The following is a 23,641-nucleotide window of genomic DNA, read 5'->3' as shown; positions in this document are numbered from 1 at the left end:
ATAAATATGATACCACAGCCGTTAGGTCACGCAACACCGCTCCCAGTACATGGCCCGCCACACCCAACCAACTTCCCCCCTCCCCTCACTCAAACCTACCCTTGAATAAATTATTGGTTACTTTACTTATAAATAATCTTTGCAACCCCTCTTTACCCCAACCACTTAGCAAGAGTAAAAATCTGTTACTTGAAATCTTTGTAACTATACTACCCTTTTACTTTGCCATACATGGAAATCCACCCCACTGGTAATGTTTCACTGTGAAAGTTTAAGTAAGATGTTACTAGTTTTACACTCTTATCGTGAGACTGGGAGATTTTATCTCCCCCTTGTAGCAGTCATGTCACGCAACATGACGCTATAAATGTAACACCACAGCGTTCATTTCACGCAACAACGCTCCCAGCGCCTGGCCTGCCACAGCCAACCAACCCCCTCCCCCCCACCCCCAACCAAACTTCCCAGTGAACGATTTTTGTTTACTCAGCGTAGCAAAAACGATCACGCTATCTAGGTCGCTTACCCAACCAACCCCCACCCACCACCCACCCCCCCCCCCTCACTGACCCACCACCGCTCCCCTCTTATAAATTTGTCCTTTTATGTAATTCAAATACGTTCAACATATTTGATTTAACGATCATCTCTGTACATTACCTACTCAAATTAATTAATAAGTTTGTTTTGAAGTTTAATTATTTTAAAATTTTGATTAAAAAAAAAAAATAAAATAAAAAAAAAAATTAAAAAAAAAAAATGAAAAAAAACAAAAAAAATAAAAAAATAATTTTCCTACATGGAAATGGAAGAGGCTGGTCGTTCTACAGCTTTGCTCATGGATCTTGCTGCCAATGAAAAAGCTGTCCACTCTGATTTTATTCAATTATTTTGATGACCTCTTTGACAATGACCTGGCATGATGTTGGCAAGAAACGTTTCTGGGGCCTAAACCTTACAAAGTGATGTTTCAAAAACTTGTTTGGACAAAACCATTTGTCTCTTGAGCTCATGCTCCATGTACATTAAGTGTCAACCAGTAATTTGTTGACATTTTCTTGACTGTTGATAGTGTACAGGAGTTTTGTTAATAAACTGTTTTATTTACTTTCTCATGAGAACTGCTACAGCCAACATACACATTGTACTACGTATTTGGTCCCATGATTTCTTTACTGCAGTGATCTAATTGTTTGCTATTCTCATAAAATAAAATGGTTTACTTAAAAAATTTTATCTTGTGTGTCCAGCAAGAAAGGAAAAAGAAAATGCCTCTACTGATGTTGCTTGGTTGATCCTTAGGAACAACTCTTCTACTTTGTTGAAGAGGAGTAGACAGAACATGAGTCTTGAACCCAACAACCTTATAAGCCGCAACTCTTTCCCTTACAATGGTCTCATTCATCGCAAGACAGTTGGGGTTGAACCCACAACAGATGGCAAAGGTGTTGTGTTGGTTACTCGCAGAAATAAAGACCAGAACAAGCCCAGCAAAAGTCTTACTAGAGTTGAGCTAAATAAGGGCCGAAGACATACAATCGCATCCATTCGTGCCATCTTGCGAGCTAACAACTATAGAAAGGATTTGATTAACCCAGCTGTTAGAAGAACCTGTGCTATTCTGAAAAGTCAGAAGCTTGTTGTAATTGAAAGCAGGGCTCGTACCGCATAAACAGAGTTACTCTATGTGACATGAAATATCCAAAAACTAAAAAAAAAATTTAATAAACAAAAATTAAATAAAAATAAAAAATGTTAAAAAGTTTTTGTTTTTCTTTAATCCCAAATTTATTTCAGTTCTACTTTAAAAGCCCAAAAACCCCTCAGCCCCTCACGCCGAGGAAAAAAAATCCATTAAATCATCTTTTGATTACACATTTGCATTTTCAGTTGTTGTTTTTGTTTTAAAATAAAATTGTAATTAGACGTTTTGTATTAGATCTATGTATAAGTAAACCATCTTAAAAGAATGAAAGTAGGCTACATCTAAGAAAGAAGAATTACTATTCTAAATCTCTATCAGTCCTCACAAGCCGATTATGAAAACTGTAATACTAAAGCGAATATGGAAGGCAAACTGACTCTGTAAATTAGGCCTACATGTCTGAGGTGAAAAGAAAAAAAATAATAATAATACATTTTATTACAAAAAAATAATTTGGTATCAAAAAGGTAATAAGCATACTGCTTATTTGAAATATTGCACATTTTCATTTTTGCTTACTTCATGCATACTCATTGCTCAAGTCATCTCATCACCCCCACACATCTCCTTACCCCACACATCTCCTAGACCCCACAAATCTCCTTACCCCCACACATCTCCTCACCCCCACAAATCTCCTTACCCCCATACATCTCTTCACCCCCACAAATCTCTTCACCCCCACACATCTCCTCACCCCCACACATCTCCTTACCCCCACACATCTCATCACCCCCACACATCTCACCCCCACATACCTCATCACCCCCACACATCTCCTTACCCCCACACATCTCATCACCCCCACACATCTCCTCACCCCCACACACCTCATCACCCCCACACATCTCCTCACCCCCACAAATCTCCTTACCCCCACACATATCCTCACCCCCACACATCACCTCAGCCCCACACATCTCCTCACCCCACAAATCTCCTTACCCCCACACATCTCCTCACCACCACACATCGCCTCACCCCCACACATATCCTCACCCCCACACATCTCCTCACCCCCACATATCTCCTCACCCCCACACATCTCCTCACTCCCACATATCTCCTCACCCCCACACATCTCCTCACCCCCACATATCTCCTCACCCCCACATATCTCCTCACCCCCACATATCTCCTCACCCCCACATATCTCCTCACCCCCACATATCTCCTTACCCCCACATATCTCCTCACCCCCACATATCTCCTCACCCCCACACATCTCCTCACCCCCACACATATCCTCACCCCCCACACTTCTCCTCACCCCCACACATCTCCTCACCCCCACACCTCATCACCCCCACACATCTCATCACCCCCACACATCTCCTCACCCCCACACATCTCCTCACCCCCACACATCTCCTCACCCCCACACATCTCCTCACCCCCACACATCTCCTCACCCTCACACATCTCCTCACCCCCACACATATACTAACCGTCACACATCTCCTCACCCCTACACATCTCCTCACCCCCACACATCTCCTCACCCCAGCACATATACTAACCGCCACACGCCTTATCACCCTCACATCCAATCACCCCACACCTCTGAACATAACACACGCTCAACACCTTCACGCCCACATCATCACCACCACCAAGTCTACACCACCTCACATTAAGCCCCCCACCCACCAACATATCCCCACACCTCCCCACCAGCCCACACCAGCCTCTCACACCAAAGGTCCGCCCAACACTCCCCCACCTGCCCCACCCACCAACATATCCCCACACCTCCCCTCCAGCCCACACCAGTCTCTCACACTAAAGGTCCGCCCAACACTCCCCCACCTGCCCCACCCACCAACATATCCCCACACCTCCCCACCAGCCCACACCAGTCTCTCACACTAAAGGTCCGCCCAACACTCCCCCACCTGCTCCAGCAGCCAGTAGATCTTATCGTCCTCACTTCAAACAAGTGGAAAATAATTTCACACTTCCGGTACAAAGCGAGGACAACTCTAATGAAAAACCTCACGTAACGTCACACACACAAACACATACACATGCACACACACCGGTCGGCTGAGTGATGTATTTTTAGCGCGTCCTACTCTTGACAAGTGACGTAAAACTTTGAGTGACGAACAAGCCTTAACGGTTTGTTTTGTGGTGTGTTTTTATGCGACATCAAAAAGACTTTTTGCTCGCAAAAAAAGAGTGTTTACAGATGTTTCTGGTTTTAATTAGAATTTAATGCATGCAACATTTTGAAGTATATGTATGTGATTTTTTTTTAAAATTTAAGTGTTTTTTTTTTGTGTCATTTTAAAATTCGGTGTAAAACTAAAGGGAGGTAATTCATTTATTGTCATCAAACACAAATTACCTTCACTGTTCGTTCCAGAGACCGTCTTTTGATATTTGTTTTCTTTACGGTAATCCCATTTTTGTTTTATCTTCCCATTTCTAAACTACATTAAATCTGTTTTTTATTTCGTAATTTAAATTTAGATATTAATACAAAATTAATAACTTTACAACTTCCGTTTTTCCTAACAGTTTTCAGTTGTTCATGATTTAGTTGTTTAATTTCATTGAAACTTTTATCGATATCAGGGATAATTATTACGATTGAAAAAAAAAATTTAATTGAGTAGCAAAAAAGGGGAAAAATTGCCTCATTTGGTGGTGCTTTTGGTTGATCTTTAGGAACAACTCTTCTACTTTGTTGATGAGGAGTCTTGAACCTCAAAACCTTATAAGCCGCAACTCATTCAATTACAATGGTCTCATTCATCGCAAGACAGTTGGGGTTGAACCCACAAAAGATGGCATAGTTGTTGTGTTGTTTACTCGCAGAACTAAAGACCAGATCAAGACCAGCAAAAGTCTTACTAAAGTTGAGCTAAAAAAAAAAAAAGGGCCCATTCGTGCAGTGTTTCTTCCAGACTTTTTTCTCCGGGGGGGGGGGGGGGGGCGCCTGAAATTTTCGGGGGAGGGGGTGGGCGATAGACTTTCTTGGGGGGAGATGCCTGGAAGAAACTCTGCATTCGTGCCATCTTGCAAGCCAACAACTATAGATCTAGAAAGGATTTGATTAACCCAGCTGTTAGAAGAACCTGTGCTATTCTGAAAAGTCAGAAGCCTGTTGTAATTAAAAGCACGGCTCGAACCGCTAAAAAAAAGAGCAACTCTATGTGACAATAACTATCCAAACACTAAAAAAATTATAATAAAATTAAAAATTTAAATTTAAAAAAAAAGTTTTTGTTTATCTTTAATCCCAAATTTATTTCAGTTCTACTTTAAAAGCCCATACCCTCCCCCCTCCCTGAGCCCACCACGCCGAGGAGAAAAAAATCCATTAAATCATCTTTTGATTACACATTTGCATTTTCAGTTGTTTTTTTTTAATAAAATTGTAATTAGACGTTTTGTATTAGATCTATGTATAAGTAAACCATCTTAAAAGAATCAAAGTAGGCTACATCTAAGAAAGAAGTATTACTATTGTAAATCTGTATCAGTCCTCACATGCAGATGATGAAAACTGTAATACTAAAGCGAATATGGAAGGCAAACTGACCTTGTAAATTACATGTCTGAGGCGAAAAGAAGAAGAAAAAAAATAATTTGGTACCAAATAGGTAATAAGCATACTGGAAACAGCTTATTTGAAATATTGCACATTTTCATTTTTCATACTTCATGCATACTCCTTGCTCAAGTCAAACTGAGCGTATAGCGTTATCGGTTTCGCAGTCTGAAAATTCTCGAAATATTTTTTTTTTATATTTTGCTTAACAGTTTTTCATACACATCTCTACATTATTTATTTTTCAGTACGGCTTAATTTACTTCTAATGTCATCAATAATAATAAATTACCAAACTCTTGCAAGTCCCACCTGTAGCCTTACCTACACACCCAGCACCATTCGTGGACCCGGGGACGGGTAGTGTACAGTGCCAGATAAAGCTGATACTACCTGCCTGTATGGACCAGGCTTCGGGAACACTCAAGGCTATCATTAGCTGTTTGATCTACGAGTTATTGATTATTTATTGATCAATATTAATCATTCGATTCATTAGAACGATTTTATGAAAGACCAACTTACTTTTGTTACTCACTGAAATTTATTGTTCCTCAATGCTATGCGACTTGTTTAAAAATATGCAACGCTTTACATTATAGTCCTCACCCTTTACACAGCGCGGCAATTTACGTGAGAAGGCAACACAACAATTTACACAAAACCACAATCAGCGTGTCGCTGTAAATACTACATCTACCTCAACATCACGGGTAACACATCCACATGAATCTTATTACACAGTGCAGTGTGTACCCTTTAGCTTAGCTTAACACAGCCATACTAACCTAAACACAAAGAGCATGGCGAATCCCCCAAGCTTAACACACTCACACGAATCTAAACACACAGTGTAGTGTGTATCCTCTAACACATCTACTCGCCCTATTTGACAAAGATACATTCTTATCAACACTGGACTAATATCGACCCTCCCCCCCCCCCCACCAACCCGACCCATGTAGACACGGTGACATTTTTATATCTTTCCCGTCCCCAATACACAAGACAATGCAGATGACCCACGGATGTGTACAACTGTACACCAGCACGCAAGTATACACTTGTACACATCTAGTGTTGAACGTAGTTTAATCAGATTTGACATTGGTGAGGTGCATTCATGTAACATGGAGGGGAGTTAGATATAACAAATGAGAATTCAATTTGTTCAATGAGACGTTTATCGGATTACATGAGGTGGGTGGGTGGGTGGACAGTGTGATTAATTAAACGGATAAAGAGAAGTTAAGCTGAAATAAATTGTTCGGATAAACAGTATTTGGATGGGGCATACATGTGTACTCTTTTCCAGTTCTACACACCAATGCTACACATCTGCTACTCACAATTTCTACACATCTGCTACACATGTGTTACCCACCAATGCTACACATGCTCTACCCACCAGTGCTACATACTTGCTACACATGTGCTACTCACCAGTTCTACACATTGCTACCCACCAGTGCTAAACCTCTGCTACACATGCTCTACACATCAGTTCTACACATGTGCTACTCACTAGTGCTACACATGTGCTACTCACCATAGCTTTACACATGTCCTTTACATCAGTGTGCTACACAAGTCCTAACCACTAATGTGCTATCATCACATCAAATATGTAGTCGACACGCTTAACGAATTATTATCAACTCATCTAAACGGTAACAAAATCCAATTAGAAAACAGCACTAATTACCCCGATCCACCAATTAACAAACAATATTAATTACATCGGACCGCCGAACACATGTATAAACTCACCTCAATCAATATGCACATTGCTACACGAGTTACCATAAAGTTACCATTAATATGAAAATAACTTGTGTTAAACAACCATACTATATCAATCACTGTCCGGTGCAAGTGTAATGTAACATTAATCTAACATCTGTTACCGTACTATATCTAAAAAGAGATTTTTCATCATAAATCATGTGCCATGTTTTTCAAGCATAGAACATCAACTGTACAATCATGCGTACTTTACACAATATGTACATTATGTACAGCTAAGCTATGGTTTACGTGGAAATTGTGATGCACTAGATTTAATCAGAAGTGACAAATTATTTTGTCAAAGGCGAGGTGGCGCCTTTATATGATCAAAACGGAGCTTTATCCACATGGCTATATTTTTAATGCGACGTTTAATGAGTGAATTAATGAGTGAATTAATGAAGGTTGAATCACCACCAGCTGTTGTGGTTCACGGTGTGAGTACAGCTGATAGATATCAGTTAACTCAGGCTACTGTCTAGACTAGTACACCGAATTCTGGTTTAACAGATTCTTGTGTAACAGGTTGTAAAAGTTAATATTTGGTATACATTGAAGTCGTGGTTGTTATGTCAATTTTTAAAAAAAAGGTGCACAGTAAAACGGCCCGTGACAAAATAGCCCCGTCAAAGAGACCTTAATCAAATCGGCCCATGACAAAACGACCCCAACAAATCGGCCCATGACAAAACGACCCCAACAAATCGGCCCATGACAAAACGACCCCAACAAATCGGCCAATGACAAAACGACCCTTTTAAAATAGCCCCTAAATGTTGGGGTCGTTTTAACGGGGCCGTTTTGTCACTGGCCATTTTGATGCCAGATGCCACAAGCACAAAAAAAAAATCCAAATTTGAAATACATGAAGAATCAGCGCCGCACCCAGGATCAACGTAACATACGGGTTTAAAGCAATTACTTTTTTTAAATTGAAAAAAAAATGCTGATTATGTTTCTCAAACAACTTACAAACGGCAAGTACAATATGGCAGCATTGTGTTAGGGTTTTATTTTAAATTTATATGTCCACACAGAGAAAAGAGGGTGGTAGATTTTTTTAATGATGGCGTTTGGGTTTATGTGGACGTCTAGCTGTTGTGTTTAACATTAAAATATTTTTACTCTAGCACAGAGACCACTCCACCTGTATACAAACTGTATCCACGTAAACGGTGGAGCCTAGCGGGGATTAAATCTTGGTATCTGTACTTTAAAACTAGTACCTCTGGGGTCGTCACACTCACAGGGGGGAGGGGGGGATCCGTAATTTTGTGACGGTGTGTGACGAGGGGGAAGAGGGGGGGGGGGGGTTCAGATGGTGCGACGTCACACTTTTGCGTTATAATAAAGCAATGTTAGAAAACGAATTTTAGACGTTATTTCGCGTCTTAGAAAACTGTTTTAATAAATTGCAATAGGAATTGATTAAAATACTCTATTTTGACATAGTTCAGACAAGATTTTGGAAAAATATCGATGTTTTAAGAAAAGTTCAACTGCAATTTTGAGGGGGGTTGTAGGCTGAAGTGTGACGTCATTTTAGGGGAGGGGGTCTGGCTTTTTTGTGACGATGTGTGACCGAGGGGAGGGGGGGGGGGAGGTAAAAATCGTCAAAAAAAGCGTGTCGTCTTTAATGGATGACCCCTCTGCAGTAAGCAAGCGATGGAAGAGATAGAGGTAGCGGTCATGAACCCGATGTGGTCTTATACCTTGTAATGCTGCGTACGACTACAGAGAAAATTAAACTTTTAATACCTTTCTTCTGCTTTAAGGAAGTAATCTAATCCTGCCTAGTATGGGACGGCGTGGTCGGCTGGTAGAACACACGGATGTTAACACGACTGTCTCGAGTTCGGATCCAGGGCTAGGGTCTATAGAGAGTCGCTTACGTAGGCAATCACTACATATTTCGAGTCACAGAAACTGAGACATCGAACAGAAGCAGAGTCACAATTGAAATTGTCAGTCCTTTCAGTTCTTTCTAGCTTTTTTTATAACGTCAACAAAACAACAAACAACCGTTATGGCTTATTACACTTGTAATCGAATTTATATAGTTTGAGTTCCATTAATTTTTTAAGGGGTGGGGGAATGAGAGCTTTTTTTTTAAAATATGGTAGTGGTCGTTATACGTGGATGGCCCCTGAATGTTAGCAAACGTTGTCCTATTTTTACAGTGACTAAATCAGCATATGAGCCTAGCTAAACAACAACAAAAGATTTCTGCTGTTCTAACTTCTGTTAAATTTTAAATGTTAGCGAGCTCTCCCAGTGGTAGTTATCTCGCGTCAGTCCACAGCCACATGTTATCATACACAACAACAGATAAAAATATCCACACCGGAAGCTAGGAATACGATTTTGTGCGGTTTATTTTTAAACAGCACTTAGCATGCAATGTTATCATTGGTCTATTTTTTACCTAAGAGCTGTGGGATAAAACTGTCCTCATACATGTGTGGATTTTGTTTTTTTATTTTTTTGGGTTTGGATATTTTGACTTCGTGACTGAATGCTTGAGACCCCTGGTGCCTGACCCCTGATGAGCCTTACCCCCTGCTGTCCCTGACCCCTGAAGAGCCTGACCCCCGCTGTGCCTGACCCCTTTGTGGCTGACCCTAGCTGTGCCTGACCCCTGCTGTGGCTGACCCATGCTGTGCCTGACCCCTGCTGTGCCTGACCCCTGCTGTCCCTGACCCCTGAAGAGCCTGACCCCCGCTGTGCCTGACCCCTTTGTGGCTGACCCTAGCTGTGCCTGACCCCTGCTGTGGCTGACCCATGCTGTGCCTGACCCCTGCTGTGCCTGACCCCTGCTGTCCCTGACCCCTGAAGAGCCTGACCCCCGCTGTGCCTGACCCCTTTGTGGCTGACCCTAGCTGTGCCTGACCCCTGCTGTGGCTGACCCATGCTGTGCCTGACCCCTGCTGTGCCTGACCCCTGCTGTCCCTGACCCCTGCTGTGCCTGACCCCTTCTGTTCCTGACCCCTGCGGTCCCTAACCCCTGCTGTGCCTGACCCTGCTGTGCCTGACCCCTTCTGTTCCTGACCCCTGCGGTCCCTAACCCCTGCTGTGCCTGACCCTGCTGTGCCTGACCCCTGCTGTGCCTGACCCCTGTTGTGCCTGACCCCTCCTGTTCCTGATCCCTATTGAGCTACACCCCTGTTTTGCCAGACCCCTGCTGTGCCTCAAGTCCGTTTTGTACGACTCCCTGCTCTGCTAGATCCATTCAGGGCCAGACCCCTGAAGCGTGACAATTCCACCATATTAGACCCCTGCTATCTCAGACCCCTATTGCGAGACATCGCTGGCGACCCACACCAATGAACGCTTCATCTGGCGACCAGCCATAACCATGCAACCCTACACCAACGTGCATCAGATGTCAACATTCAATCGATTGTTTTGTGTTTAGAAACTTGCATACAGGGGTGGGGGGGTCTTGGCGACAGCTGTTTGCTTGTATGGAACAGCTAATAGGTAGCTTTTTTTCAGCTAGTCTTACATTAAACGAGGCTGAAACAGCTGACATGTAGCTTTTTACTGTTGCATGTAACACTATACAAGGTTAAAACAGCTTTATAAGCTACTACGGCAGTGGTCAATATGTAGCTGTATGCGGCTGGTGTTTTGTCGTTTCAGATTTCATCTACGTTAACAAACCAACATGATTGTGTACCAAGTTGAAACAACTTTTAGTGTCACTAGTTAGTCTAAAGGTAGATGTTTACAACAACGTGTATCATTAGACCCAAGGACTTAACAATGGACGCCACGTCAACATTATACTTCACCATGACAACCATAAACTTCGTTTACTTACAATGCAGTGCGAGAGTAGCACTTGAACTGTACTAAAAGGGAAAGGTTTCCTAAATTAAACACAATACCCTTTTGTACTCATCCAACTAGAGACCCGAAGGTTATAGTTCGAGCAGGTAAATAGCGCAAAAAATACGTTGTGCTTTGTAAATGAAAATATAATCAATAACACACCATGCGTAGGCGTAACCGTAAATTGACCGTCCGCTCCGCACACAAACACACATGCATATACCATCCGGACAACTACACCGTTTAGTGAAATTATTCATTACTACATTAGCGGCATTAATATATATATATATATATATATATATATATATATATATATAATGTATATATGTATATATACATATATATATATACGTATATGCACATATATTTATACATTTATATACACATGTATGTGCGAGTATACATATGAAGGGCTCAGTGGAAAAAGTACTTAAGTTACATTTTTTCAAAAATGAGTTAAGACTGGTATATTATTTGATTACCTCCCCTAAACCATCCCTGTAAATTTGGGCCATGGAAAAACTACCGAAGTAGCTTAATTCGAATACTCCGCATTAGCTGTTTTGTTATTTCACCTTCAATTTAAAAAATGTGCACTCATTTTTCTCAAAACTCTCAAAATACACTTAAGTACTTTTTCCACTGAGCCCTTCATATACGTATATATATATAATTATATATATATATATATATATATATATATATATATATATATATATATATATATATATATATATATATATATATATATATATATATGTGTGTGTGTGTGTTTGTATGTGTGTGTGTGTATGTGCGTATAAAAGATCTATGTGGGTTCACTTCACTAGCAAATACATTTGGATACTCCCCTGTGATCTGAGAAAAAATGTGATTGAATTAGTTAGAGACTTTCGATAATTCGATACTGTGCGTAATTAAAAATTGAGCGCTGTAATTGTTTATTGACTATTGGATGATCATTGTTGATTTTTGCATCAATGGCCGGGTGAGTATAGAGTAGTCATTGGGAGGCAGGGGAAGTAAGTGTGACCAAGGGGAAGTAATACAGCTACATATTCTGCACCCGTTCTCTCTTTGTAGTCTCAATTTAAACGCTCGATTGTAAATGTAATTTAATTTTTAAAATATTGAGAGCTGTAACAATCATTAAACTCACACACAAAACTTTAACGACTCGCAATTTTCCTTCATAATTATTGCAATTGATTCCTCAAATGTCGGATGGAGTCAGGTCCGCAAACAACTACCCAATCAGCTCACCCCAGTTTATGATACTGGCTTGTATAAAGAGAGGTCACTATTGGCAATGTAAATTACTGCAATGGCTTTACTCGGGAATTAGCTTAGATTAAGGGATTATCGACTAATTGCAGGTTTCTTTGATGTGAAGATTAACTGTAATGATCAGCTCTGCGATGACAATAAAATATCATCAACGAGCAAAAAATATATGCTTTTCGTCTGTTTGATTGGGGGAGGGATTCTTAGTTTATTAATGCTTAAAACTTAAATTTTAATATGAAATAGATATTAATATCTGCTGAACGTGTCCGGTTTCTTTTTGTGAATTTGCTAATTAAGTTCTATCTTCGTATAAAATCAATTATAATTAGACACAAGTTAGTTGATTTAAAATTAAAGAAATAGAATTTACGAAAAGATTATACCACCCAGCAGTATATAAAACATCTGGTCGAAAAAAAATAATAATCATCGGGAAAATCCTTGAATCAACAGCAAAGAAAGACAATCGTTGTATCATGAAGCAATACTCTTTCCTTGTTTGTCTACCCTTCTTTTGCCGTGATAGTGTGAAAGGAGAATTCCGCTGCATTCAAAAAATATATTACAAATTTCGGAAATTCCCTATTGCGTGGCCAGTGTGTAGTGTGCTCGTCTTTCAAATTGGCAAATAAAAAATATAACACGTCAAGTAAAAATATAATGGTACATTACACATTAAAAAAATGATTATGAAGCAGTTTTTAAAAAAATATTGATTTGGTAAAAAGCCTGCATGAAATACTGTTTTATATTTCTCTAATGTCATTACGTCAAATCAAAAAGTGGTACTTAATTGCACATGTACATTTTCTATTGATTGGGGGAGGTAAATAATAGTGTGGTTATACATTGATAATGAAGAGCAGTAATGAATATTTGGTGATGTGGCGTCATATGAAAATAGTTCATTTAAAAGTTATATTCTAATACTAATGTTTATCATTTAAAAAGCCCATGTTTATTGTTTATTTTAATGGTGCCGAGGTAAATCGAGAAACACACATGATGTAAAAAAAATGTTCATTGTTGGTAGCCTATATCGCGATGTATTTAATGGGTTGAGGCAGATTATTGTGATTAAGTTTGACTTGATAATGAAGGGGAGGGGGGGGGGGGGTGAACTCGGGAGTAATCAAGATTGTGTAAATGGAGATTTAGCATAAAAAGCTGCCAAGTGTTTTTATACGGCTTTTTTTTTTAATTTGCTCAAGGTGTACTTGTTAATGCATTGAAGGGTAGGATTGGCGAGAGTCCATATGCGTCACTACGTGGACTGTTGAGACGTGACTACCTTTCGTGTAAGTACTAGCTGTATGTGTATGTGTGTCCGTGTGTATATGTATTCCTGTGTGTTTGTTTGTGTGTCTTAGTGTATGTTTGTCTATCCGTGTATGTGTGTATATAGTGTGATTGTATGAGGGTCTTCGTGTACGTTTATGTGTCCGAATATGTGCCTGATTATGTATTTTTCGGTGTGTCAATTAGTGTCAGTGTGTCTCTGTATGTATAAGATTGTTGACGTGTGTGTCCGTGTATGTGTGTCTTCCTACTGTAGGTGTGTGTGTGTGTCCGTATTAATGCCTGGTTATACGTTGGTGTGTTTATTGGTGTGTGTGTGTCTGTGTATATGTCTAAGATTGTTTGTTGATGTGTGTGTCCGCATATGTATGTCCGCCTCGTAAGGAGACGTCTCATATGGTGTCATTTGGTTTCTCTATCTAAACTCCAGGTGAAAACGAAAATCTGTTAGTTATAGTTACCTAACTCAAAGGCTACTATTCAATTTTCTTAAACACAATTAATTTGTGTATTCGACTACATAAGTATTAGTACCATACAAACACACACACATACACACGTATACACACACACGCACACTGAGAATTCAACACATCTTACTAATAGTATTACGTGTCCACACGTGTCTAAAAATAGAATTTCTTCCCGCGCCACTGGAAATCTACCAATTGTACTGTTATGAAGCTGATTTTCCTTTTTACTGAGGTAAATTTTATCTTTTTGCGTAGTGACCTGTACACATGCAGTGTTTAATGTACGTGTCGTTATTTTTAAACCGTCACTACTTAAACGCTTACTTAGGTGTGTTACTAAACGGGTGTGAGCAATACATTTCACGTGTTCCCGTTCTAGTTATAGCACATATAAAATTATCCGAGTGTATTATGATAGTATTATCATATTATGCTTTGATTACTGATAGTCCATACTAATATCTTTCTGTGTTTGATTCATAGATTTAAAAGAATAGATATTTATAAAAGTTTATTTTTAGAAACGGTAATTTCTGTTTATCAGCATAAGGTGTGTCCCATCTGTTTTTATCTGGTTTTTTTTTTGTTTTTTTTTTTTGTCACTTTTTTGTCACTTTTTGTTTGCAAGTAACTTTTGTTGAGTCAGCAAGAAGGTAACTGATAAAATGAATACCCCAAAAAATATTTGAGTTAGAAGTATTTTATTTGAAAATACTTCCGTATCCAATTTACCGATAGATAAGGTACAATATAATTTGAAACAAAAGAGACGTATTACGTAAGAATAACAAAATAGAAAGATGTAGCCTGAAATTGTATCGCTACTCCGTCCATTATCAGCCACTCTTTAACCATGATTTAAAAAAAAAACTTTGGGCAAGTTATTGTAAACACTAGTGTTATGGACCTAAAGAAATAGTACGTGTGTCCACAAGATACTAAAAACATGTGTTGATGGTTCCAGAGTTTTTAAATCATCTGACGTTGTTATTTAACAAAAGTTGAAACTCAGCATCATATAAATTATTTTATAAACAATGTTAAGTACTCATACACACTATTTAAATCTCTAACTTTTAAAACAACCGTCATAACTTTTTTTAAAAATATATAATTAATTAATACTGTGTTTTTTACAGTGATATAATACAGGGGGAATGTTAATCCCTAATGATATTTATTTGTGTAAGATGGTGTTTTTAAGAGGGCGTGGCAATGTTATTTTGTGTAAAAAAAATATATGTAGATATTTTTTTAGTCTACCTTTTTATATAACGTTCTGCGGTGTTTGTTTTTATTAAATCCCGTGGGCTTTTAAAATTTAAAATGGTTGAATAAGTTGACCTCAATATGAGGGAAATATGAACTGGTGAATTCCTGAGTGCAAAGATTCTTCCATGCATCTCTTGGGGCTACGCCCCCCCCCTCCCCCAGCTCCCCCGAACGAAATGGAATTTATATAGAAAATATGTACTTTTAACAGTGTCCGACCCCCCCCCCCCCCGACAATTTCAAGTGCCCCCCCCCCCCCCCGAGATAAAAGTCTGGAATAAACACTGCCTAAGTGTGAGCTCTTAAAGAGAACATTTAAATAAGAGAAAAATAATATGTTAATGGTAATTTTGTATTCAAAGTATTTATTAAAGACAATATGCAATAGCAGGGGATCTGTAAATTTATCTTTCACCGTTTTGGCTCATAACTTAGATACCCTAATCTCAGATTATGCCGAGAAAAAATATTACAAAATGCAAGGGAAATCTTTGAAATAAGAATTCCAAAATCGGTGAGCAAACAGTAGGCTACATAACGTTCCGCTTGATTCATCTCACGCACGAATTAGTCATTGATACAGTCACGCCAGAGGCGTAGCGGGGGGGGGGGCGGGCGGGGACATATGTCCCCGGGCGCCGACCTTAGGGGGGGCGCAAATGAAAAGTTCGAGGGGGGGGTGCAAATCGAAAGTTTGTCCCCGGGCGCCGGGAAGGGTCGCTACGCCTCTGAGTCACGCTCAAATAATGTGTTAATTGTCGGAAAATTGTTAGTTTACAAATGTCTTCTATCTGACACTCTTTTTACTTTCAATTTTGTATGACTTTATAAGAAATGTATATGTTTTAACCAGAATTGTTTTTATTTTATTGACCAAAAGATTGAAATCTAAAAGTAGAAAACCGTAGCAAATACTTTTTTTTAATGTGTTTGCTTAGTTTTTATCCAATTGCTGCTAAGTGTCCTTTATTCAATTTTTTTTATTTAACTAATTTGAGCCAGAAATATGTGGGAATAAAACTTGTTATTTAATGTTATCTTATAAAAGAATGTATCCATTATTATTTCTTATTATGAAAATGAATTTCTGTAACGTTTTCAATATTTGTTTAAGCATTATTAAAGTCGGTATCATTTTTTAACATAAACCTGGTTTCGGTTTCTATTGTTTTGTTTTAGTTTAAATAAGTTTAAAAGTCAGGTAACTTTTTTTTTTATTTTCCAATTTAGAACCCATAAGCACTTTGTTCTCATGGTTTTCGATGAAAATGGACGCGTAAAATGGATTCTGGTTGTTGGATACGTCTGGATGGACGAAGGAGGGAGCCTTGCCTCACAATCCAGCGAGAGTGAACTGAGTTTAGACTTTATTGAACCGGAAGTGTTAGAGGCGATCCAGAATGAGGCTCCAGCGGAAACTATTGGCGGAGAAATCTTGAACACGCTCGTAACATTAGAATCAGAAGACGCAATAGCCGCATCCAACATTCCTGGTATATCTTTTGATAAGCCCGTCTCCGAAACTGAAGATTCCATAAATTTGCCATCCGGAAGTGGACAAACAACACATTTGAGAAGCGGCGCTCGCGTGCCATTGCAGGTTGATGGTTTAACTGGGGTGCCGACGTATGCTAGCATTGGCGAAGACAAATTAAAAACGATTCTTACCGAAACAATTAAAGAAGAAATTCGCTGCAAGATTCAGCTGAAGAGAATCAGCATGGGTCAAGAAGAGCTTAGGGTGGACTTTACACAGCCCGGTGAGACTGTAAGGCTTCAGTTTCCTTGTTGTTTTTTTTTCTTTTTGTGTAGTGAACAGGCCTATAATAAAAGTTAGCTATATAGAGACTAAGAGCTTCAAGCCCCCCCCCCCCCCCCCCCCCAAAGTAACAAGCAAGAATCATTCATGATTACGAAGTTGTAAAATACCCGCGATATTATTGGGGTGATCTATATCTTTTCCCGTATGTGACCCATTTATGGGGCAGATGAAGAAAAGTTCTTCATCTATCCTGTCTTAGTTTCCCACGGACTCTAGCACTGGATCTGAACTCGAGCCTTTCGTGTTATCAGTTGTAAGCTCTATCATCCGACCACTTCTGTCCCTTTTGTTCGAGTACTTAGATCTATATTTATTTATACTTTATGTTGCAGATATCTTACGAAGCTGTGAAAAGACGGAACGAGATTCGCATGAAAAATAGACTTTATGCCAAGATTTCTCGGGAGAGGACACAAGACTTAAGGAGCTCTTTAGCACGCGTAAGTGGGTCTGGTTATAGATAAGATAATTGATGTCTCAGATAATTGAAAGTAGACTATCAATATTTGCCGAATGTTGGACTTCAAGTCAGTCGCGTAGCTAGGATTTTCGGGCCCTTATGCCTTGCTTACGCTAGCTTTACGGTAGTTACGGCACTGCTTTAAGTCAGTAATGTTAGCAAACTAAAAATAGTTTTCGTGTTGTTTTTTGTGGTTGGTTTTTTGCACATTTTTAGATTGGCTATGTGGGTGTATATTCAATAGTTGACAAATTGTTTTGTTAGATAACACACTTGTTATGGTTATCTTGGTTCATGAAGTGTTTTCCATAAATGGTGGCATAAAATTTTGTGATGTAAAGTTATCTTAAGAGAGGGTGGGGTCTAGCTTTCATGACAAAAATTGAAGACAGAAGGGTGGTGTGTAGGTAGGCTATAAATAGACAAAAATAGACATGTGTGGACAACTCCTAGGTTAACCTTAAATGTCAAGCGCAAGATAAAATGTTGTGATGTAGCCTGAGTTTAGGTGTAGAATGAGGTACAGGTGCCAATGTAGGCGCCTTCGGTCTCCAACATGGAATTAAAGGTGCCAATATGGACGCCTTCAGTCTCCAATATGGAGGTACATGTGCCAATATGGTCGCATTTAATCTCCAACATGGAATTAAAGGTGCCAATATGGACGCCTTCGATCTCCAGTATGGAGGTACAGGTGCCAATATGGTCGCCTTCGATCTCCAGTATGGAGGTATAGGTGCCAAAATGGACTCCTTCAGTCTCCAACACCGAGGTATAAGTGCCAATATAGGCGCCTTCTGGGCGATGACCTCAAATGGGGCGCCTTATTTAACTCTCATTATTTTTTAAATTTTTACCGAACTTCTTAGTTTTTTATTTTTATTCTACCCCATTCACCCCCCCCCCCCCCGAAACTGGGAGGGGTGGGGGTGAAGTACGTCTGTGCGGGGGCCTTTAAAAACTCTGCCTCTGATTTTTTTAAAAACTTTTTTACTTTCTCGTATATACGAAGTATAGAGAAAGTCTTGTAATCGTGCAAAAAAAAAAATCGAGATTTTTACAAATCTCGACGTTTTACACCTCACTGATACGGAAAAACATAATGTTGCAATCTTGTCCGTATGTCTGTGTGTCTGTGTGTCTGTCTGTCTGTCTGTGTGTCCGTGTGTAAACACGATAACTTGAGTACCGTTACAGCTAGGTTGATGAAATTTCATATATAAGTATTTTATCAAAATCGTAGATCCGTCTCAACTTTTGAGCGATTTCCGATAACCGGAAGTGGTACTTTACCTACTTTGAATTTTTCAAAAGCCTATAACTTGAGTACTATTTCAAATAGATAAATGAAATTTCACATGTAAGTAAAAGATCTAATTCTCTACCTTCTGTTAAATTTTGAGTAATTTCTGTTGACCGGAAGTAGTAATTTACGCTACTTCCGATTTCTCAAAAAACAAATGTAAATTTTTAAAGTACTAATAATATTGCGCACTATTATGCACTTTTTTATTTGGCGTTCACTTGGTGTGCAATTAATTTGTCTACGAGATTTTATTCTATTTTTAAAACTTTAAGTATTTAAAATGGATTAAAAATCATGTCTATAGCCCGAGTTCCCATCCCTGTTATTTTATATAAGAATATTCGAGAAAGTTTAGGGGACATCACTCCCGGTTTATTTTTGTGTAAGTACCTTTAAAAGATTCAATTTAAGCCTTGTCGTTTAAAAAATATCCTGTACAACTAGCTACATGGTAATCTACCAGATTTTCTATATGAACCAGACGGTTTGCTGAAATATGGTTATACTTTCACAGAAAAATATTGAGCTTACAAAGTTGAATGCTAATCTAACCCGAAGAATAGAAGAACTGAAGAAACTACTACAGACGACAGAAGAAGGCTTGGAAGAACATCTACAGAACTGTCCATATAATGAAAACACCAGTTTACCCTGACCCTAACCCAGATTACAGATCTAGTTAGAGTTATAGAATCGTCTAGTTAATATAGGTGCATTAATTTTTTATTGAATGAAAATAAGTAATTGTTTGTATATAGCTAAATGTATTTATACTGTAATGTAAACGATCAAAACTAACGTTTTAGTTCATTAAACTGTGTATAAGCATTTATAATCCATGTTTATTACTAATATTACCAACAATGTATTACCATTTCAAATATTTCTCTCTGTCAGTAAAAGCATATTAAATAAATAGCATATCCATGGGTGATGGTGCCTTTTCTTTTCTGTTCATCCATACACGAATAACCCTAAATTTTTTAAATGCATTCACAAATATTCAAGAGCAATTATAAAATATTCGGATCTAGTCTAGCCTATATATATATATATATATATATATATATATATATATACAGAAAGAGAGAGAGATAGATAGATAGATAGATAGATAGATAGATAGATAGATAGATAGATAGATAGATAGATAGATAGATAGATAGATAGATAGATAGATAGATAGATAGATAGATAGATAGATAGATAGATAGATAGATAGATAGATAGATAGATAGATAGATAGATAGATAGATAGATAGATAGATAGATAGATAGATAGATAGATAGATAGATAGATAGATAGATAGATAGATAGATAGATAGATAGATAGATAGATAGATAGATAGATAGATAGATTAATAGAACACATTTGCTATTTATCTCTAATAAGGTTTGGAAAATTAAAGTAGAAGTAAACAATGGCGTACAAGTACCACCGCTCGGCGAAAACTACAGTTACAATAGGTCAATACGGAAATTTCAAGTTTTTTTTCCGACAATCGAAATTTTTATCAACCGAAATACCGACCGGGAAATTTAATAATATTTCCACTTTTCCTGACTTCGTGCACAATACAATAAAGTGTTTACTTTCTATTGATATTTGCGATGTATTGGTAAATTTTTGCTTGTGTGTTTTTGTGTGCGCGCTATTTTCCGTATGCGGATATTTCTATATTCGCAAACTTCTGTTTGTTCTATATCCATTGCGCTATTTGGTGCGCAATTCTCGGTTGCGCATTTTTACCGTTGCGGACGTTCTGGAAACCCCCTTGCGTCACAAAACATCCCCACATTTTAATTAAGCCTTGACACATCCTTAATTTAGTCATCAATATAAATCCTTGTTAATTAATGATTAAATTAACATGAAAGCATCGTGCCGATCACCATAAAAAAATCAAGGCACCACTTCTGTAGCAGATGTTTCGTTTTGGTGTTGTGCTATCTTATTCCATTGCGCTCTCCCTTCTTGTAGCTTTAGTTTAGTGTGGGTGAAATTTGAGAAACGTATTAATTGGCAATTACTGAAATTGTATTCTCTTCTGTGAAAGTAACTTTAAGGCGTTATATTCCCTCAACATCGTCGATCGATATCACTAAATGTCAACTCGCGAATCTTTTGTGGGTCCTATTCTACCATATTTGCTGTTTGAGTGTCTACTATTCTCTAGTTTGTAGCATGCTCAAAATCAACTGATTGTACATTGGATCTTTATTTAATACGGGGATACATGGGACCAGAAGCGTAGCGATGGGGGCGGGGTGCGGACCGCATGGGGTGACACCATTTAGGGGGGAAACACCAAGGCACAAAACAGCAACATATATAGAGAAAAACTTCAGGGGGTGCAAATCGAAAGTTTGAGGGGGGGGGTGCAAATCGAAAGTTTGAGGGGGGTGCAAATCGAAAAGTTGAAAGTTTGTCACCGGGAAGGGTCGCTACGCCTCTGGGGGTGGGGGGGGGGGGTGACACAATTAAGTGCCGCACCGGGTGACACCCGACCTCGCTACGCCACTGCATGGGACAGTGAAAGGTGAACAGTGATAAATGTAGGGTAGGGGTGGGTCATTCGTACCGGCAAGCTATTCGTACGACCCTAATTCCGCTTACAGGGGGGGGGGTCGTCCATAAATGACGTCATACTCGTAGGGGAGAGGGGGCGGGTTCGTGATTTTGTGACGGTGTATGATGAGGGGGAGGGGGGAGGGTTCAGATGGTGTGACGTCACACTTTTGTATTGTAAAAAAGCAATGTTAGAAAAAGAATTTTAGCCGTAATTTTGCGTTTTAAAAGCTGTTTTAATAAATTGGAATTGAATAAAATACTCTACGTTGACAAAGTTCAGACAAGATTTTGGAGAAATATCTTATTTTCAGAAAATTTCAACTGCAATGTTGAGGGGGTTGTAGGCTGAGGTGTGACGTCATGGAGGGGGGGGGGGGGGGCTGGCATTTTGTGACGGAGGGGGGGGGTAAAATTGTCAAAAAAAAGCGTGACGTTATTTATTGATGACCCCAATACTTAACGTTTTAAAATTTGCGGAAACATGCCGACATCATTCTAGATGATGCAATATGTATGATGATTTTTTTTTAATGGCGTTATCGATTGGACAAGAGAAATGGTAAGACTGTTTTGGGTCTTGTTAAATTTCTATGTAACGTATAGACTGTCTTTATAGCTGTGCCATGCAGTAGAGGATACATGTGGCTGGTTTATTTTTCTAGGATGCAGACCAAATCATTTTGTTTTTATTTTAATTTTTTTTTGCCGTTTAAAAAACACGGAAGCATAAACTTTTTTGTAGTCCTATGTCGGCTGAATCGTACCAGGCTAATGCGGGTACTGGTGGTACTATTTACCCAACCTGTTTACAATTTGACTCAGTAACCTGTAATCTTCAGATAACTTGCAACATTTTAGATATTTAACTACCTTCTTTCTATTTCTTCAGATAACTTGCAACACTACATGAGACAACTATTTCTGACCAAGCGTTTAGAAATATCTCGGTAATAAAATATAATTAAAAAATTGAAAACCAAAGAATAACTAGCACTAGCATTGAGAAAATGGCAAGCATACTAAATGATCAAACAATAAAAACTGACAAGAGAATTAAGTGTAAGTCTACAAGACAAACAAGACAAACAATCAATATGATAACATATCCAGTTCCAAAGAGAGCAAACGAAAGCGTTGATTCTACTTCAAGTCTACTGGGAACTTTAAAGAAGATATGATTTAATGTTTAATTTGTAAAAATAAACTAGTTATTGTTTGATTGCATGTCTATTTATAGTACAAAGAGCATTCTGCATACACGTTAGTACCGATCGGACTCACCAGTGGTACTCTTGGGCCGCACGTGAGGGTAATTAGGGGTCGTCCATAAATGACGACACACTCGTAGGGGGGAGGGGGGGGGGGGTCCGTATTTTGTGACGGTGTGTGATGAGGGGGAGGGGGGGGGGGGTTCAGATGGTACGACGTCACGCTTTTGCATTATACAAAAGCAATGTTAGAAAACGAATTTTAGACCCTATTTCGCGTTTTAGAAAACTGTTTTTATAAATTGTAATAGGAATTGTTTAAAATACTCTATTTTTACAGAGTTCAGACAAGATGTTAGAAAAATATCGATCTTTAAAAAAAATTCAACTGCAATTTTGAGGTGGGTTGTAGGCTGAGGTGTGACGTCATTTTAGGGGGGGGGTATGACTTTTTGTGACGACGTGTGACGGAGGGGAGGGGGGAGGTAAAAATCGTCAAAAAAGCGTGACGTCATTTATGGCTGACCCCTTAGTACCATTATGTTTATTTGTTGTCTTAATTAATGTGACTTGACCTTCAATGTGTACACTTTGAAGTCATATTTTTTGGGTTGGTTTTCAACAAAGTTTGTTGTAAAGTAAAATAAACTTCTTCTAGGACCTTAAATTTAGTCTTTAATTAACTTTTTCTTATGATGTACGAATTCCTCCACCCCCACCCCTTCCTCTATATATTATACTAGCTGCATACCCGTTCTGCACCACGGTGAATATTTTTTTAATGTACCAACTTGGGAAAAGAACAAAACCAAACACAAACTCGAAAGAAAACGCAAACACAAACGCAACTCAAACACAACGCACACATAAACAAAAACGCAAACATAAACACAATGCAAACACCAACGCAAAAAAACACAAAGGAATTCAGGTGTATGATAGGGATAGCCATCCATCGACGAGATACAAATTCCACAATTAAACAGCCTGCCTAGCATATTTTTCTTGGGTGGATTAAAGCCATGGAAGTAAATTCAGAAAAAAGGCCGGCT

General features: G+C 38.8%; 2 protein-coding genes across 4 annotated transcripts; one reads left to right on the top strand and one right to left on the bottom strand.

Moving 5' to 3' along the window:
* Positions 1–9,673: 9,673 nt before the first annotated feature.
* Positions 9,674–10,584, bottom strand: LOC131954867 (uncharacterized). Its single transcript, XM_059318685.1, has 2 exons — positions 10,558–10,584; positions 9,674–10,198 (listed from the first exon to the last, which is right to left on the bottom strand). The coding sequence occupies exons 1-2, from the start codon at positions 10,582–10,584 to the stop codon at positions 9,674–9,676; spliced, it is 552 nt and encodes a 183-aa protein (XP_059174668.1).
* Positions 10,585–13,365: 2,781 nt separating this feature from the next.
* On the top strand, positions 13,366–19,822 carry LOC131954864 (uncharacterized). Of its 3 annotated transcripts, none has more exons than XM_059318681.1 (4): positions 13,366–13,474; positions 16,451–16,988; positions 17,375–17,482; positions 19,323–19,822. In XM_059318681.1, the coding sequence occupies exons 2-4, from the start codon at positions 16,473–16,475 to the stop codon at positions 19,461–19,463; spliced, it is 765 nt and encodes a 254-aa protein (XP_059174664.1). In that variant the 5' UTR covers positions 13,366–13,474; positions 16,451–16,472; the 3' UTR covers positions 19,464–19,822. The 3 variants fall into 3 exon arrangements, with proteins under 3 accessions (XP_059174664.1, XP_059174663.1, XP_059174662.1); XM_059318680.1 differs by lacking the exon at positions 13,366–13,474 and adding an exon at positions 14,098–14,180; XM_059318679.1 differs by lacking the exon at positions 13,366–13,474 and adding an exon at positions 14,321–14,474.
* The last annotated feature ends 3,819 nt before the right edge of the window (positions 19,823–23,641 follow it).

The sequence above is a fragment of the Physella acuta genome, unplaced genomic scaffold, assembly GCF_028476545.2.
Source record: "Physella acuta isolate Inbredline_101_S28 unplaced genomic scaffold, ASM2847654v3 ptg001036l, whole genome shotgun sequence".
NCBI classification, from domain to species: domain Eukaryota; kingdom Metazoa; phylum Mollusca; class Gastropoda; family Physidae; genus Physella; species Physella acuta.
The sequence above is the reverse complement of the archived record's forward strand: the minus strand, read 5'-3'. Positions and strand labels throughout refer to the sequence as shown.